The sequence below is a fragment of the Pogoniulus pusillus genome, chromosome 10 (genome assembly GCF_015220805.1).
Source record: "Pogoniulus pusillus isolate bPogPus1 chromosome 10, bPogPus1.pri, whole genome shotgun sequence".
In the NCBI taxonomy this organism is placed as follows: domain Eukaryota; kingdom Metazoa; phylum Chordata; class Aves; order Piciformes; family Lybiidae; genus Pogoniulus; species Pogoniulus pusillus.
In genome coordinates, this window is record NC_087273.1 from 9,034,744 (window position 1) to 9,049,897 (window position 15,154).

General features: G+C 43.8%; 1 protein-coding gene across 43 annotated transcripts in view; it reads left to right on the forward strand.

Annotated features, from left to right (window-relative positions):
• The window catches only part of ANK2 (ankyrin 2), a 333,329-nt gene extending 318,532 nt beyond the window's left edge, over positions 1-14,797 (forward strand). For 25 of the 43 annotated variants that reach the window (XM_064149794.1, XM_064149789.1, XM_064149786.1 and 22 more), the window contains 10 exons: positions 1,276-1,350; positions 3,629-3,760; positions 4,020-4,166; positions 5,446-5,728; positions 6,527-6,803; positions 7,652-7,744; positions 8,149-8,232; positions 9,942-10,106; positions 11,214-11,396; positions 14,684-14,797. In XM_064149794.1, coding sequence (XP_064005864.1) covers positions 1,276-1,350; positions 3,629-3,760; positions 4,020-4,166; positions 5,446-5,728; positions 6,527-6,803; positions 7,652-7,744; positions 8,149-8,232; positions 9,942-10,106; positions 11,214-11,396; positions 14,684-14,698 — 1,454 coding nt within the window. In that variant the 3' untranslated portion in view covers positions 14,699-14,797. The remainder of the gene's footprint in view (positions 1-1,275; positions 1,351-3,628; positions 3,761-4,019; positions 4,167-5,445; positions 5,729-6,526; positions 6,804-7,651; positions 7,745-8,148; positions 8,233-9,941; positions 10,107-11,213; positions 11,397-14,683) is intronic. The other 18 variants (XM_064149817.1, XM_064149823.1, XM_064149826.1 and 15 more) reach the window with 3 other exon arrangements.
• The last annotated feature ends 357 nt before the right edge of the window (positions 14,798-15,154 follow it).

Sequence of the window (15,154 nt, forward strand, 5' to 3'; positions counted from 1 at the left end):
TGTAACCTCCCTGCCCTTTTCTTTTAAGCTTTTGGTGGCTAGTTGTGTATTTATTTATTTTATACCCCCCTCCCCACCTCTGTGAGCTGTGTTTGGTTTTTTTGTGTTGTGTCTGTGTTTTTTCTTGTCTGTGAAACAATCTCAAGATTGCAAACCATGAATGCTTATGAAGTGTTACCTTAAGGAACATACACACTTCTAAAAAGACCTCCTGTTTGGCTACCAAACAGATGGCTCAAGTCATGCACATTTTGGCTTTTGGCTTTCCCTGGCCTCACTCTTAACTATTAACTTTTACTAATCATGAAATATTTGGGCATTGATCGAAATAGCAACAGGTAAATTTATTTTGAGAAGAAATCTGCAGAAGCTTTAAACAAGTAAGTTTTTCACATTCCTTTTGGTTTTCTTTTTCATTTGTGTAAAGCAAATTCAGTGTCACCAGTAACTTCAGCACAGGTTTCCTGGGGTTTGGTTTCCCCTCACCTACCTGTGTGCTGAGCAGCCACGATGGAGATCCAGTAGCTAAAATGAAACCTGCTTATTTCGTTCACTCTAAGCAAGATTCTGAGATACTACAAGCCATGTGTGTGCATTCAGGGAAAATCAAAACTCAAATTCTGCCATCCTCAAGTGAGCTCTGGGGATGGGAGGAACAGTCAGTCTTGCTATTCCTAAAATAAGTGAAGACTGGCAAATCAACGTCTGATTTTTCCTTGCCTTCATTCTAAGTATTTTCTGTCACTCCCTAGTTGAAAGGGTGAAAGGCACTTGAATCAACAACAGTATCTCAAAGGCAAACTGCAATGTGAAGTGCCATCTGGACTGTTTGAACAACTCCCCCCCCCCCCCGCCCGCAGCAGCAAGACCACGACCAGAAGTACCAGTCCAGATGATTTTTTCAACCTAAGGAGGCATGGAAAACAATGGCCCTTGACTTAGTTAAAATCTTCAGTTTAAAGTTAGATTGAAGTTCTAGAATAAAATACCTGGCTGAAATAGGTACAGTAGGCACCTCAGTCCCTGTTTAGATTTTCACCTGAAAGCCTGATTTTTCCAGTGGAATATGCAGACAGTTCTCTGCCCTGTGAAAAATCAAGCTTTTCCTCTGCTGCCTAGGGATTTACAGCCCTTGTTTTAGTTGCCCAGCTATAATAGCTGCCCACATTTAGAGCGGTTAGAGGGAAAAAACACTTTCCCTTCTTGGCTTCTGTCACCTGTGAACATGTTTTTTTAACATGTAAAAGGCAACTTGTGGCTCTCTTTGATCTTTAGATCAACAGGATGATCAAGAAAGGACAGAGGAAAGACTGGCCCACATTGCTGATCATCTTGGATTCAGCTGGACAGGTAAAATGCATGCTGCCCACTCCAGAGAGAAAGGAGGGCAGCAGGCCTCCTTTTTTCAGAACATTTCCTCATTTCCTCATTATCAAAACATGTTTTATAGAAATATTTTGGTACCTCATTGCCTGATCCCTGTAAACTGCGAGGTAAGAGCTCAGATGAAGGGGTGAGGCCTCTGCTTTTGCTGGTGATCTCCAGAGGGAAAACTCTTAGGATGGGCACGAGTTGCTGGTGTATGTGACCCTACTCCTTTGTGCAAAATACAGCAGCTCCAGCTAGAAGATAAATGAATAGGAGGAACAAACCTCACCTGTGCTCAGGACCTTCTGAGTGGGGACACATGGTGGGTAAATGACATCAGATTGTTTGTAACAATCACTTCAGTGTTGTGGATTTGATAGATCTGAGACAGCTACCACTGGGAGAGACAAGTGAAAGCAGCACAGAATGAAACGCAGAGGTCTGTCACTGACAAATCAGTGCAGAAGTATTGACAAGGAAGAAGAGCTGTGCTGGTCAAACTGCAACCCAGCAAAAAAGTTCCTGCAAAGGACAATTAAAGAGGCCTACATTTTTTAGTGTCTATCTCTTGAACATAGGCAAGGCTATGGGGGTTAGAGTTGCACACTGGAGAAAACAGTGTTAACACCTTGATAATGAAGACTGCTCCAGACTGCTTTTACAGGCAACTTTAGACTAGATGCAATATTTTGTAGGTACTTTTTATGTTACTCACCACCTTCCTTTCCTGTCCTCCATTTCCGACCATAGTGAAGACTTGGAGCGTGTCACTCATCCCAGCGCAGTTGATCTTGAAATCAGGGTGGCTTCTAGCTCTGCAAAGTAACAGATGAGGAATCTGCTGAAAAGTCTTGTTCAGGCTTACCTGACACTCTAGGATTTGAATCTAATGTGTAATGACTGCATATTTGTTGAGGTTTACAGCTGCACTGGATTGCCAGCCTGGAAATCAGGGTATCTGGGGTTTGAGGTTAGGGTTCCCTCCACTCTGTTAAAAGATGGCACCCTCCAAAATCAGTCCATGCCACCACCATGAGAATGGCAGTGGAACTGAACATCAGTCCTTTGTGAAAGAAGCAGAGATCTAGAGACCAAGAATACCAGGAGAAACATCACACATTCTCCAGGCCTTAACTCATGCACTGACCTTTTTCAACAACTACATCTTAGCTTGGTGGTGGCAGAAAGCTTGTCCTGGTTGTGGGTGCAATAAAAATACTACAAACTATTAACTCTTTTCTGGATGCAGCCTGAGCCTATGCTCAGGAGGACAGTGGTTATTCTTAAGTTTCACATCCTCAGTTTTTGGTTTCCAACTGTAATTCATAGATACTTGCTTTTCCTTAAATGAAACAAGTCCAGGGGAACAGTGGCATGGTTCTTTGAGCCCTACAAAATCATAGATTCATAGAGTGGCTTGAGTTGGAAGGGATCTTAAAGATCATCCAGCCCCAATCCCCTGTCATAGGCAGGGACTTCTCCACTAGACTGGGTTGCTCAATGGCTCATCCATCCTCCTTAAACACTTCCATGGATGAGGCATCCACAAGTTCTCTGGGCAACCCGATCCACCCTTACAGTAATGGATTTCTTCCTGACTTCTCCCTGTTCCTTCTGCCAGCCCAGAGTGGTGGCTGCCTGGTACCACTGTCTTCCTCAGCAGCTATCAGAAGTGCAAGAAATGCATGCTGCAGATAGCAGCATGGGATGCAGTGTGAACACTGTGCATAATCCTGCCTACGTAAGGAGGATCAAGGGGCTATGAAGCTTGGAGCCCAGTGTAAGTGGTTACGGAGTCCAGGAGCCAACCTGATCCCAGTAATTTAGATCTTTCTTAGTTCTTTTACCAGATTTTCATGCAGGTTTCTGAAATACTCAGTGTTTCAGAGGACAGAATCTGCTGAGCTTGGTGCTCTGTAGCTAGAGGTTATTTTCACCTGCCCACGTGCTGTTTCTGCATCTGCTCTCCATTTGACAGCTCGTCACCACTAGATTTTGTCACCAGTGTTGTGTCTCAGAGCTAGCAATGGCAGACACAAAAGGAAGGTTGACACAGACCCATCACTTCTACGTGTAGAGCATTTCTGCCTTTATCACAAGCTTACTGCTTAACAGTGTGTCTGAGTGAGGCATGTACAAACAGAGACTTTGGTTTCAGAGAAGTTTGTATCCACATTGCTTCTGACAGCTGTAAACTAGATGTAGGAATAGATGAGGGGAAAGGCAAAGGTGTCATTACAGAGCTGGGTTTGTTTTTCAGAGCTGGCAAGAGAGCTGGATTTCACAGAAGAGCAAATTCATCAGATCCGAATTGAAAATCCTAACTCACTTCAAGACCAGAGCCATGCACTCCTCAAGTACTGGCTGGAAAGGGATGGGAAGCATGCCACAGGTTTGTTTCCTGTTCCAGTACCTATAACTGTCTCAGGTTTCTTAGCTGGGGTGACAGATGTGTGCTACACTCGCAAGGAGGAGATGTGGGCAAAGTTAAGACTAGAAAGACTGACCATGGAGCGTACTTCATTTTTTAAGCTAGTCTATGCAACCTATCACAGGACTCTCAGAGAAAGGAGTTTAATCTTGTTCATTTGAGGGCAGAACGTCTTCCACCAAGGAGAGTGCTGTAACACAGTGCTGTTCTAATGCCACAGATACAAACCTCACCCAGTGTCTCACCAAAATCAACCGGATGGACATCGTTCACCTGATGGAGACCAGCGGCATCGACCCCATGCAGGCCCATGGCACTCGCACCTATGCTGAAATCGAGCAGACCATAGGACTGGACCATAGTGAAGGTAAATGCCTCCTGGTCCAGACTGCCCAGGTCATCCCATCTGAGCACCAGACTCTGGTCTGACATGTCTGACTGGGGGACACTGTTAAATCTGATCCCTAAGCACTAGAATCTTGTTCTGAAAGCAGAGATAACATGGATGAGTGAAAGCACATCACGCAGGTCACTATTCCACCAGGCAGAAGATCTCTGCATTAGCTGATCCTTAGAAAGCACAGCAATTGTCAGAAACTACTGCAAATACTTAACCCAGTTTGGGGTTTTTTGGGCTTAAACAAGTGCTTTCAGAAAAGTTGAGAAGGTTGTATTAGGACATATAAAAGGAAAACTACTCTGCCCTTTGGAAAAACTGTTGGATCCAAACATGCAGGAGACTGAAATTCTACCAAGATGCTGCTGGATTTTAGAAGTTCAGGAGATAAGATCAGTGGCTGTAAACTAAAGAAACACCTCCAAATGATGTGAAACGAAATTCTGTGTTCTGGAAGTGATATTTCTTACACATCTTTAAGTTCATATTGAACAGGCAGCTTGGTAAATTACTAGGTAGCTACAAAAAAAAGTCACCTTTTAGAGCATGCATGAATAGATGTTTGATTGCTGTAACTGGCACTCTGACATCACAGGTGATTAGAGTCTTAACCTCCATGTCCAGCTCAAACTCAGTACAAGCAGTTATGCTGCCACCCAAACTATTCTTCAGAGCTCAGTAGGTTCCCAGGGACTCTGGCTAGTAAGGAAAATGGCAAAGCACGTGGCCTGTAGCCTGTGGAGAGCCTGTCCAGAATGAGAGCCCTGGCTTTCAGATGAGAGGTTGGGTATGTTTGTGTGCTTTGAAGCACATAAACGAGTTAGTGCTTGCACCTAGTCCCCCGGAAATGTCTTTGTCCATACTTGTGCAGCATTTTTTTTCCACAAGCAGATAAACCATGAATAATAGGGAAAAAAAATCTGTCTAAACCCTATGCTAATCTGCTAGAAAAAAAACACCTGTTATGAACCTTCTTTCATGTTTTGAGAGTTTGAAGATCAATAAATAGGTAAATTTCTGGGTTTATTTTATTCTGCACATAACTGCCAGGATTTATTGTGTAGCAGTATTAGTGCTGATACAGTGTTCCTTTGGACACCTAGAGAGGTTCTGTTCTGCCCCACTCAGGAGCCCCATAAATTTCAGGTGATGTGTGCAGCCAAGGATTTTAAATGCACATGGCAAGTGACAAGGACTGCCTCATTCTAGTTGGGCTTGTAATAACATTTCTCATCTCTGTTTTTTAAAGGGTTTTCTGCGCTGCCAGAAGAACTGTACAGTTCAAGACATAAGAGGGAAGAACAACATAGAATATCTAAAGCCAGTGAGCAGACTGAACACCCTCCTATTGTCTCAGAAGAAGATGTGTCTGTCAGTTATTCTCCTTTTCAGGACAGTACCCCCAGGAGTGAGGCAGAAGTGTCAATGGCTGAGCTCCTGAGACAAGCACATAAGGAACAAATAGAAGCTGAATTCTCAGGGAAACACCAAGATCTGCCAGAAAAACCATCTGCTTCACAACACGAGTATTTGTAAGTGTCAAAGGACCACAACAAACCCCCTGTGGAGTGGATTATCTCTTCTCTGTGTAACTGCTCATCAGAAAGTGTGATTAGGCATTGGTTGGGGCTGTCCAACCCTCCTAATTGTTAATTACAAAACACACTCATGACTCCTTAACATTAGCCATTGGTTTGGGCCTGCTGTCTTCCCTAACCATTAATTACTGAGCATACTCATCACCTTCTGTTATGAGGCCTTTCTTCCTTCCTCCTTCATTCAAAATAACACTAAAAGACCCACACATTCTCTCTTAAACTTTTATTTTGTAAGGCTCCAGAACGCTACATAAGCTACTTTTCCTGGGTCAGGAAGAGGTGAGGGATTCCTAGCCAGATTCCCCATGAGTTACTGTCAAGAAGTACCACTTCTTTCTAGAATTTTCTAGACAAGATAGCATAAATGTAACAATATTTGATAATGTTGCTGTCATGTCTTAATCCCAGCCAGCAACTAAGCACCACACAGCTGCTTGCTCACTCCTTCCCTTCCACATGTGATGGAGAGGAAATCACACAAAAAGGTAAAACTTGAGGGTTAAGAACAGTTCAATGACTAAAATAAGTAAATACAATTACACTATTCATAGTCATTGCACTGAAAAAGTTTATAACAAGAACAACATAATTCTCACACCAAATCCAACCCACAGCACTGTACCAGCTGCTAGGGAGAAAATCAACTCTAACCCAGCCCAAGCCAGGCCAGGTCCTTATGGCAGCTGGAAAGCACAGTGTGGTAGTAACTCCCCTTGAACCTGTGATTCACAGCGTCACAACTCCGGGAACAGAACAGGCTGCAGCTCCAGGAACTGCAAAAGCAGCAAGTGAAAAATCTGCACCCTTCAATGTGGCAGAGAGAGGAAAAACATCACCACAGCCCCCATCATCTGCTCACAGAGGTGACTCTCCCATCATTCAAGAGCCTGAGGACCCCCAGCACCATCAGGAGGACCCCTCTCCAAGAAGTAGTCTAGTGATAGTGGAGTCAACTGATGAGCAGACAGAAAAGTTTGGAGGAGGCTACGAAGAGGAATCTTTAGAAAAGGTAAATAACAACATTGCCTCAAAGTAATTGACACAAAAGAACAAGCTCTAAGTCTCACTCATTTCTTCCTTCCAAAACTCAGATCCTGAAGCTTAGATTGTAATTCTAGTTCTGCTACCCTTACTTGTGTCTTGGTCTGTGACAGTTCTGTCCACACATGTGAAAGAAAATTAGTGTAAACAACAGCTGCAGAAACAAAGCTTGTACACCTGAAAGCTTGTGAACAGATGGAACAAAAGGCAAAGTAATAATATTAAAAGCTTATGAGGAATGGCAGAGTTGTTTTGGTGGGAAAAGATGTTTTAGATCAAGTCCAGTAGTTAACCCTGCACTGCCAAGTCACCACTGAACCCTGCCCAAAGCAGTGTGAGAAATGACATGAAAAGTACTGCAAAGTTGGTGAGGAAGAAAAGAACTTGAGAATGGTACTCAGCAGGCTGTGAACAGAAATGGAGATAGGATTTGGGAGCAAAGAGCAAAAACTACATGAGGTAGGTAAGACAAAGGAACCTTACTGGGAACATTACTGGCTGAGGAGATGTCAGGAGGCAATGAAAGCAAGCAACTGTCAGTAATTCCCAGGTAGCAGAGCATTAAGACCATCTTCTAGACTTGGTATTACAGACTCGCCCTTCTTTTCAGTATGCCAATGAACAGCAAATGTGTAGTCAAGTGGCCAAAGCCTCCCACCCCCATCAGTATTTCCCAGCATCAAGCCAGGTAAGAGACCAAAATCCTAAAGGCAGAAATTCCCAGAAGTGGAGATGGCTTTAGGTAAAGACAAGACAGAGCCTGTAGACACTGTTAGTACCACCTACAACAGAGTGCTGCTTCCATGCTCCCACCAGGAGTTAGCTGAGGAATTAGGAGTGCTGACGCTCAGCTCGGACGAGGACGAGATGGTCACCACCAGGGTCATTCGCCGCCGGGTGATCATTCAGGTACCGAGTGCTGAACCACTGCACGAGCCTGTGCTGCCTGGACCTTGGTGACACTGAGAGTGCCCCTGAATGACACATGGGCACTGGATGAGCCAGCCCAAAACCTTCCCTTGAAGGCAGGATTACAGTAATACTGCTAACCCAGCTCTAAATTGCCTTAGACGCCTCAGGAGGAGGACAGTGTTCCCAGCCCCATAAACAACACCTTCAACTAACATTTCTTTGCCTGTCCCTTGTGACATAACTTTCCTTTGCATGCTTTTCTAAGGGTTTCTTTGCAAAATTTTTCTCCCTAACATTTCTCAATTTTTTTTTTATTCTTTAACCAATTAACCAATTTTAAAACTGCTTCAAGTTACCTACATGAAGGCCTTGCTTCATAAACATTATTCTTTGTCGTACAGGCTGATAGTATGCCTGAAATTCCACCAGAAACAGTCACAGAAGAGCAATACACAGATGAACATGGCCACACAGTAGTAAAGAAGGTATTGTCAGCTGTGCCCCTTGCTACCTTCTTACTCTCCTGTAAGGGGAAGAATAAATACAGCCACGTATGTGCCAGATGTCCTTTTGTGAAGGGGCAAGACTTTTTAAGAGCAAAGTGTGGAAAGACCCAAATTTCCTGCTGCATTTGAAGAACTGTTTTTGATTTGCAAGATCATTCTGTGTTACAGTTTGTAACTTTGTTAATTTTTCCAGTGATAATTCTGCACAGTTCCATGTTTCTGAGAAAAAAAAAAAGGGGGGGGGGGGGGGTAACAAAAAAACCCCACATGTATCACAGCAATTTTATTTTTGGATCGTGTTAGTGGAACTACTGGAGGGCTGGGTCACCTAAATTTACAGATTTAGATCTTAAAAATCTCTGCCAGGTGTTACTGAATTCCCACACTCAGGTTATATATTATTATATGTATAACACATTTACTTGTATGATGGCCTCATAAAGTAAGCTTTTCCAGACCACGCTTACAAAAGTGAATTCTGCACAGCATGGAAGTGGAGGAGGAACAGCTTTGTTGTTCCTGGCTGTATCTGACAATTGCTGCTTGCTGTGCAGGTGGTCTGTTGAATTCTGCTGGCAGCAAACTGACATTTTTTTTTTGTCTCCCAAGAAAACATCATAGACCCATCTGGAACTGTAAAAGTAACAGCATGCTTTTCCCAAATGTTTTTCTGGTTATTCAGGATTCTGCACTTTTTCAGGGGTGGAATTCCAAAGCACATCCTAGGCTTGTGCCCATGCTATCCCACATTGCCCTGCAGAGGTGATGACAGTGCTGACTACGAATAGCAGATTAGTCCCACAACTATTAATTGTGTTGCACTATAAACAAGCGTTGTGCAGTACAGCAAAGTGAAAACTAATTCCCTGTTCAGGAGCATATACAGCAAGCTTTGAGGAGCACCACAACTCTGAGATTTAAGACAGTAAATCAACACTGTGACCAGTGGCTCTTAACTAGTACAACAAATTTTTTTAACACATCCTGGTCAGATCTGTCATTACCTTCAGAGCCTCACTTTGGTTGCCAGAAGGGACTGTCAAGGTTTGAACTCAGCTGCTGGCTAAACAACATACCAGTAACAGAACAGACAAATGAGTGATGCAGAGAGCAGTTGCTCACCACCTCCTGACCACAGCCCAGCCTGTTCTTGGCTAGGGATCCTGGAGGAGGGAAACAGAAAGCCACAACCCCAGAAGAGCCTGGGGCACCCTCACCTACATGCTGACCATGATGCTGTAGGATGTGGAATAGTCCAGTGGCCAGTTTGAGCCTGTTGCTCTGGTAAATAAAATTGTTGGCCAAGATGTTAAACTCTTCCTTTCAGAAGGCTGTCTGAAATGCCATCCTGACAGCATTTTCCAGCAGTCATGCAATTGTGGAGTATGTTTTTTCTCTCAAATACTGTCCCTCTTTTCCTAATAACCACTGCTTTAGAGTCAGACATCTATACTGTGCCCACCTCTGAAGCAAGCTTATGGAAGATTTGCTGTGTGGTAAGGGCAAATGCATCAACTCGCAGCTTTGCCACAGGTACTTGCGTATGTATCTGTTAAAGTCTAAACCACCACTGTAGGCTTTTCAGTGTAGAAAAAAATGCCCTTTAAGTAGGAAATTCTGTATCGAGCATGAGAAGAAACCTGCTGCTGTTACTTCTTTAGGAACAAAGCTCTATTTCATTCCTTCAGGTCACTAGAAAGATCATCCGGAGATATGTGTCTCCAGATGGCACAGAGAAAGAGGAAGTCCTAATGCAAGGAGCACCACAAAGCCCTGTCACTGTGGAAGAAGGAGATGGCTATTCCAAAGTTGTAAAACGGGTTGTGCTGAAGAGCGGCAGTGAGCAGACAGAGGTCAGATCTTCCACTTCCCTTGGCAGAAAGCAGCAGTACCCCTGCAGTGTGCTTAATCACTACAGCTTACCATGCCAGTTTTGAACAATACTTTGGAAAGCTCTCTAGCAGATGGAAAAGCCTCAAAATAAAGTGAGAGACAAGGTGGAGAGTGGGCAGAAAAGAAAGGGCAGTTTTCTCTGAAAATAAGTCAGGATAGAGATTCTGTGATTTATGAGAAGTACCAAATTGATAAAGCAAGCAGCTTTGTTCCACAGATGACAAATGGAAGATCTGTACATTATAGACACACTTATATACTATACACATCTGTCACTGTAGCTCTTACTCTAGTAAGAAAATTAGCAAGTGTAGCAATAAAGTGATCTGATGTTCTCTAGTTTTCTACAGCCAAGCCCTTCTGTATGCAGTTATGTTAGGTGTGCTCTTTGCTTTGAAGAGGCTAAAATAAGTAGTACTAATTTCTTCTTGACTGTCTGTAGAGCTAGGTAATTAAAAAGAAAAGCCAACCTGGGAAGGTAAGTGCTTTTCAGTTTATCTTTCCCTGCCTCACTTCACCAGGTAGCCCTGCAGAGGTCTGGAGCAGCACAATTCAGGCTGTGACAGAGGGTCACAAGCTGCAACAGGGGTTGCTTTCAGCAGTACTGCAATGGAATCCAACATTTAACAAGCAATCATAAGAAATGCTAAGAACATGATTGGCCAGAATTGATCATCAGAATTAATTCCCTAGGAGCAAAGTAACAAGAAAATAAAGTAAATCTTTTCTGCCCATACCAGAACTACTGTTTGTCATATGGAACCCATATACCTTAAATACCTATCTTGCCAAATAACATCAAGTTTGGCACTTACCCATGGTAGCCTAAAGTTCTGGCCTGCAGCTCCTGGAAGTGTTGCTTGGTTTTACAAGTGTGACTCAACGTTCAGAAGAACATTCTAAGACATGGACTGATAGCAGTTACTCACAGTGCCTGTCTGGACACGGCACAAGGTCCACTTGTTGCTTGGTGTAACTGCCACTACAAGAAGGATGGTCACTAAAAGCATTGTTAGTAGCCATTATGCGATTCATATCCAGTGTCCTTCTGCCCTCTGACCTTACAGGTGACCCTGTCTGAACCTGCTGTTTTGCCTAGTGCCTCCAAATTCCAGTCTGAACCAGTCGAAGGCCGGAAGGTCAGCAAAGTCATAAAGACCACAGTAGTGCAAGGAGAGAGAACAGAGAAACACTATGGGGATGCCAGCTTAGCTACTGATCTTCCATCAGCCAAAGAGGACTTTGAACAGGTAAAAACTGCTTTTAAACACAAGTATTAAAACTAGCATCACAGCATAGCTGGGGACAAATTATACCCCCCTGAGAGCTTTGTTGGTAGAGCATCATACGCAAATATCAAGGATAAAACCTCTGCCATTTGGTTGTGTTGTAAAAGGATTTGTAATGAACTGTGTGTGTGGGAAGCTAATGCTACAGAATCAGCTATGGAACATTTTAGGATTCTAAAAAAACCAAACCAAAACAACAAACCCACAGAGGCTTTAAGGAAAGTTGTTGGAAATCATGCATGTGGTTGCCCTTAAAGTTAAGTCATCTGATACCACCCCTGGAGCTCATTTTAGAAATGGTACCTTGTATTTATTTGTCTTTGAAAGAAAGAAACAGCTACCAGCTACTTAGCACCTCTCCTGTTCTGATGCCTTTCCAATAAATTTAGACCTTTCAGCAACAGAAGAGTAAAGGACTGAGAGTGCTTTACTCCTAATCCATTTTATTTTCACTTTGAATGACAAAAGAGGGAGAGATCTTGACAAAAAGAAAACAAGTGGTCCAAACTCTCCTGGGGAGGTTCAAAAACATGGCCTGGGAAATAGTAAGCTTTTCCCAGCTTGAAAGCTTCAGGTTTGGTAAATCTAGACACCTGCAGAGGATAGCAGAGACAAACTCACATCCAGGCAAAAGGAAAAGAAAAATGCTGCAGGGATTGAGTTGGGCTGCTTCAGATCTGGAAAGAAAAATACCAAGACCTGCTTCAGTACAATGAAGCTGTCTCATACAAGAAAATGTAACTGATATGTGCTGCAGAATGGCAGGCAGATGCTTCTCTTATTCCTCTGTTCACCAGCATTCAGCTTCATTAATATAAAGCAGTAAGGGATGAAGAGCAATTATCTTCTCTGTCCTAGGTTTTTCATTCTTGTTTTAATTGGAAGTTTATGTTTTAATTCAAGGCCCTGAGCTATACAGGTAACAAAATGAAAGTCCAACGGCCCACTTTAGTAGAGAAAGAGATCAGGAAAGAGGATGGATCAATCATTAAAAGGTTTGGCTCAGCATGTCAGTCAACTGTTACTATAAAGGTATTAACAAACTCCTAATCAATGAGTGGGTTTAACGAGTGCCTAAAGTGAAACCACTGGCAGGACCTAAAGCTTCATTTGCAGGAGTACTAAAGATTACTACTAACATTCTGTGACAAGAAGGGATGTGTGCACTGGAGAGGTCTATGTTGACTTGAAAAACTTTAGTGGGTGGCGTGATGGGGTTAAGGCTGTGGTGGGTTTACCAAGGCAAGCAGCCAAGCACCACACAGCTGCTCCCTAACCCTCCTGCCTCACCTTGGAACAGAGGAGAGAATAGGAACAGCAAAAGAAAGAAACTTCTTGGGAATGATGACAGTTTAGTAAGTGAAAGAAAGAGAGAAGCACAACCAAACAAATGGAAACAATCACAGAATCAGTCAGATTGGAAAAGACCTTCAAGATCATCAAGTCTAACCTATCACCCAACATTATCTAATCAACTAAATCATGGCACCAAAGTGCCACATCCAGTCTCTTTTTAAAGACGTCCAGGCATGGGGACTCCGCCACCTCCCTGGGCAGCCCATTCCAATGGCCAGTCACTCTTTCTGCAAAGAACACTTGCCATGAGCAGACCAATGCCCAGCTACGTACTAAGCAATGTTCACATTGGAAGACATACTCCCTTGCCCCTCCAGCTTCTTCCTCTATATCCCATTTTTAACCCTGAGCATTTTTCTATACATCAGGGAATTTCCTTCTGGCCACTTACATCCAGCTGCCCTGGCTGTGTGCCCTCCCAAATGTTTTGCCCACCCCCAGCCTACTCACTGAGGGGGCCATTGGGGAAAAAGAAGAAAGCATTGGTGCTGTGCAAGCACTGCTCAGTAGCAGGCAGAGTATTGCCTGTTGCAAACACTGGTTTAGCCCCAGGAGGAGAGCAGAGCACCACACAGGCAGCTGTGATGTGGTTTAACTGCATGCTGGCTAGACCCAGAGCAAAGGGGTATCGCTGCCAAGCCCACTGCACAGAAGGTGACACAAAAATTAGTGTGCCTGACAGTTAACTTTAATCAAGGTTACTTCAAAATGATTTTTCCCTAGCAGTTGACTCTGATCATTCAATAATTTGAACATTATTGAAATAGATGAGGATACATGAGATATTTATAGATGTGTGCATGTGGCAGTTGAGCCTGAGGAGGAATGAGGCAGGGCAGATAGGAAAATATGTGGGAGAAAAAAAAAACCTAAACCAAGCTACTGTAGCTCAGACAGCAAATGGGTTCCCATGTGAGCCAAGGCTGCTATGGGCTGGGTGTCTTTCACACACCTCCTTCGAGGCCCTTGGAATCTGTAGTGTTGTTGCTGTGGTAAAGCCGGTGTTAGAAGCGGTGAAAGAATATCCTGACCAGACTCTGTGTGCAAGAAGTAAAACCCAGACCAGCTTTAGAGTCAGTGATGTCACAAGGATGCACTGGGAGCCAGGAGAGCTGCTGGGCTGTGCCTGCTTTTGGATGAAGGGTGCACATTCCTGCCAAAGCACTTCACCTCCCGAAGGGCCCTTTCAGCCGTTCAGGTCAGACTCAGAAGTGTCAGCTGTCCCATCAAAATGGAGCTATTCCTGGCTAAGCACGCAGGAATTCCCAAGCGTGCTTGGCTTCCCCTGGCCCTCTCAAGGACACTGACCAAAAACTGGGCTTCTGAGTAATGCTAAGCAACAGCCACCCAGCTGTCCTATGACAGCTACGGTTATTTGCTTAGACCTGGAAGGGACTTGGTGAGGTTTTGGGTTCTGAGTAGTAGAGCAAGATGGTTCCAGCGAGGTAAGAGAGTAACAGAACAGCTTAGGACAATACATTAGCACAGAGGGTAGCTTTACTGGCTGACAGAATAAATGGTTATGAAATTAGTCAGCTTAACAGTTCTACTCTGCAGGAAAGCTCTGTATGCTGAAGAAGTGTACAGCAAAGAGGAAGGCTCTGTGTGAGTTTCAACCCAAGTGGCATGTCTGTGTGATGCAGCATGTTTTGCTGGGCTAAACCGGTGTGCTTTATCAATGAGTAGACATTAACTGCTATGAGGTCACATTATGAAATCCAATTAAAGCAGTAGTGTGTGGTGCATTCAGGAAGCTCAAACTGCCACCTACATTTCTTCTCATGTTATTTGACATGAGAACGCCCTAAAGCCACATCTGAAAAGGAGCATTTTTCAAATCCCTCAGGACCTGTGGGCTTTTAAAGAGAGTTTTCTCATCTGCTTCGTTTTAGGACAATGCTGAGTAAAACCAGCACACAGAAGAGGACTGTGATGAAGGATCGGTATGGAAAACGTGTTCGCATAGAGGAGCTGGAAGACACACCAGAAGCACTACCACAGGATGACCTCCAACATGACCTCCAGCAGCTTCTCAAACACTTCTGCAAAGGGGACTGGAACCAGGAGGCGAAGTGAAAAGCTGCCACCCCTCAACACCACTGCATAACCATCCATCCCGTGTGCCACGTTCATCTCCCCTAGGTGTAGACATTGTCACCTACATCATCACTGAAGACACTGCCATTTCTACGTGTGCAGATGCAGTGAATCCATTTCTTCCTCCCTTCCCCCTATTTGATTTTGGGTTTTTGTTACTTTTTACCCTGTAAGCTAATTTGTGACCAAAGATAGCATCCTTCATCCAGGATGATTTATCCACCAAACCGTTGTCTTTGTGCTGTACTGGGAGTTTGTCAGCATCG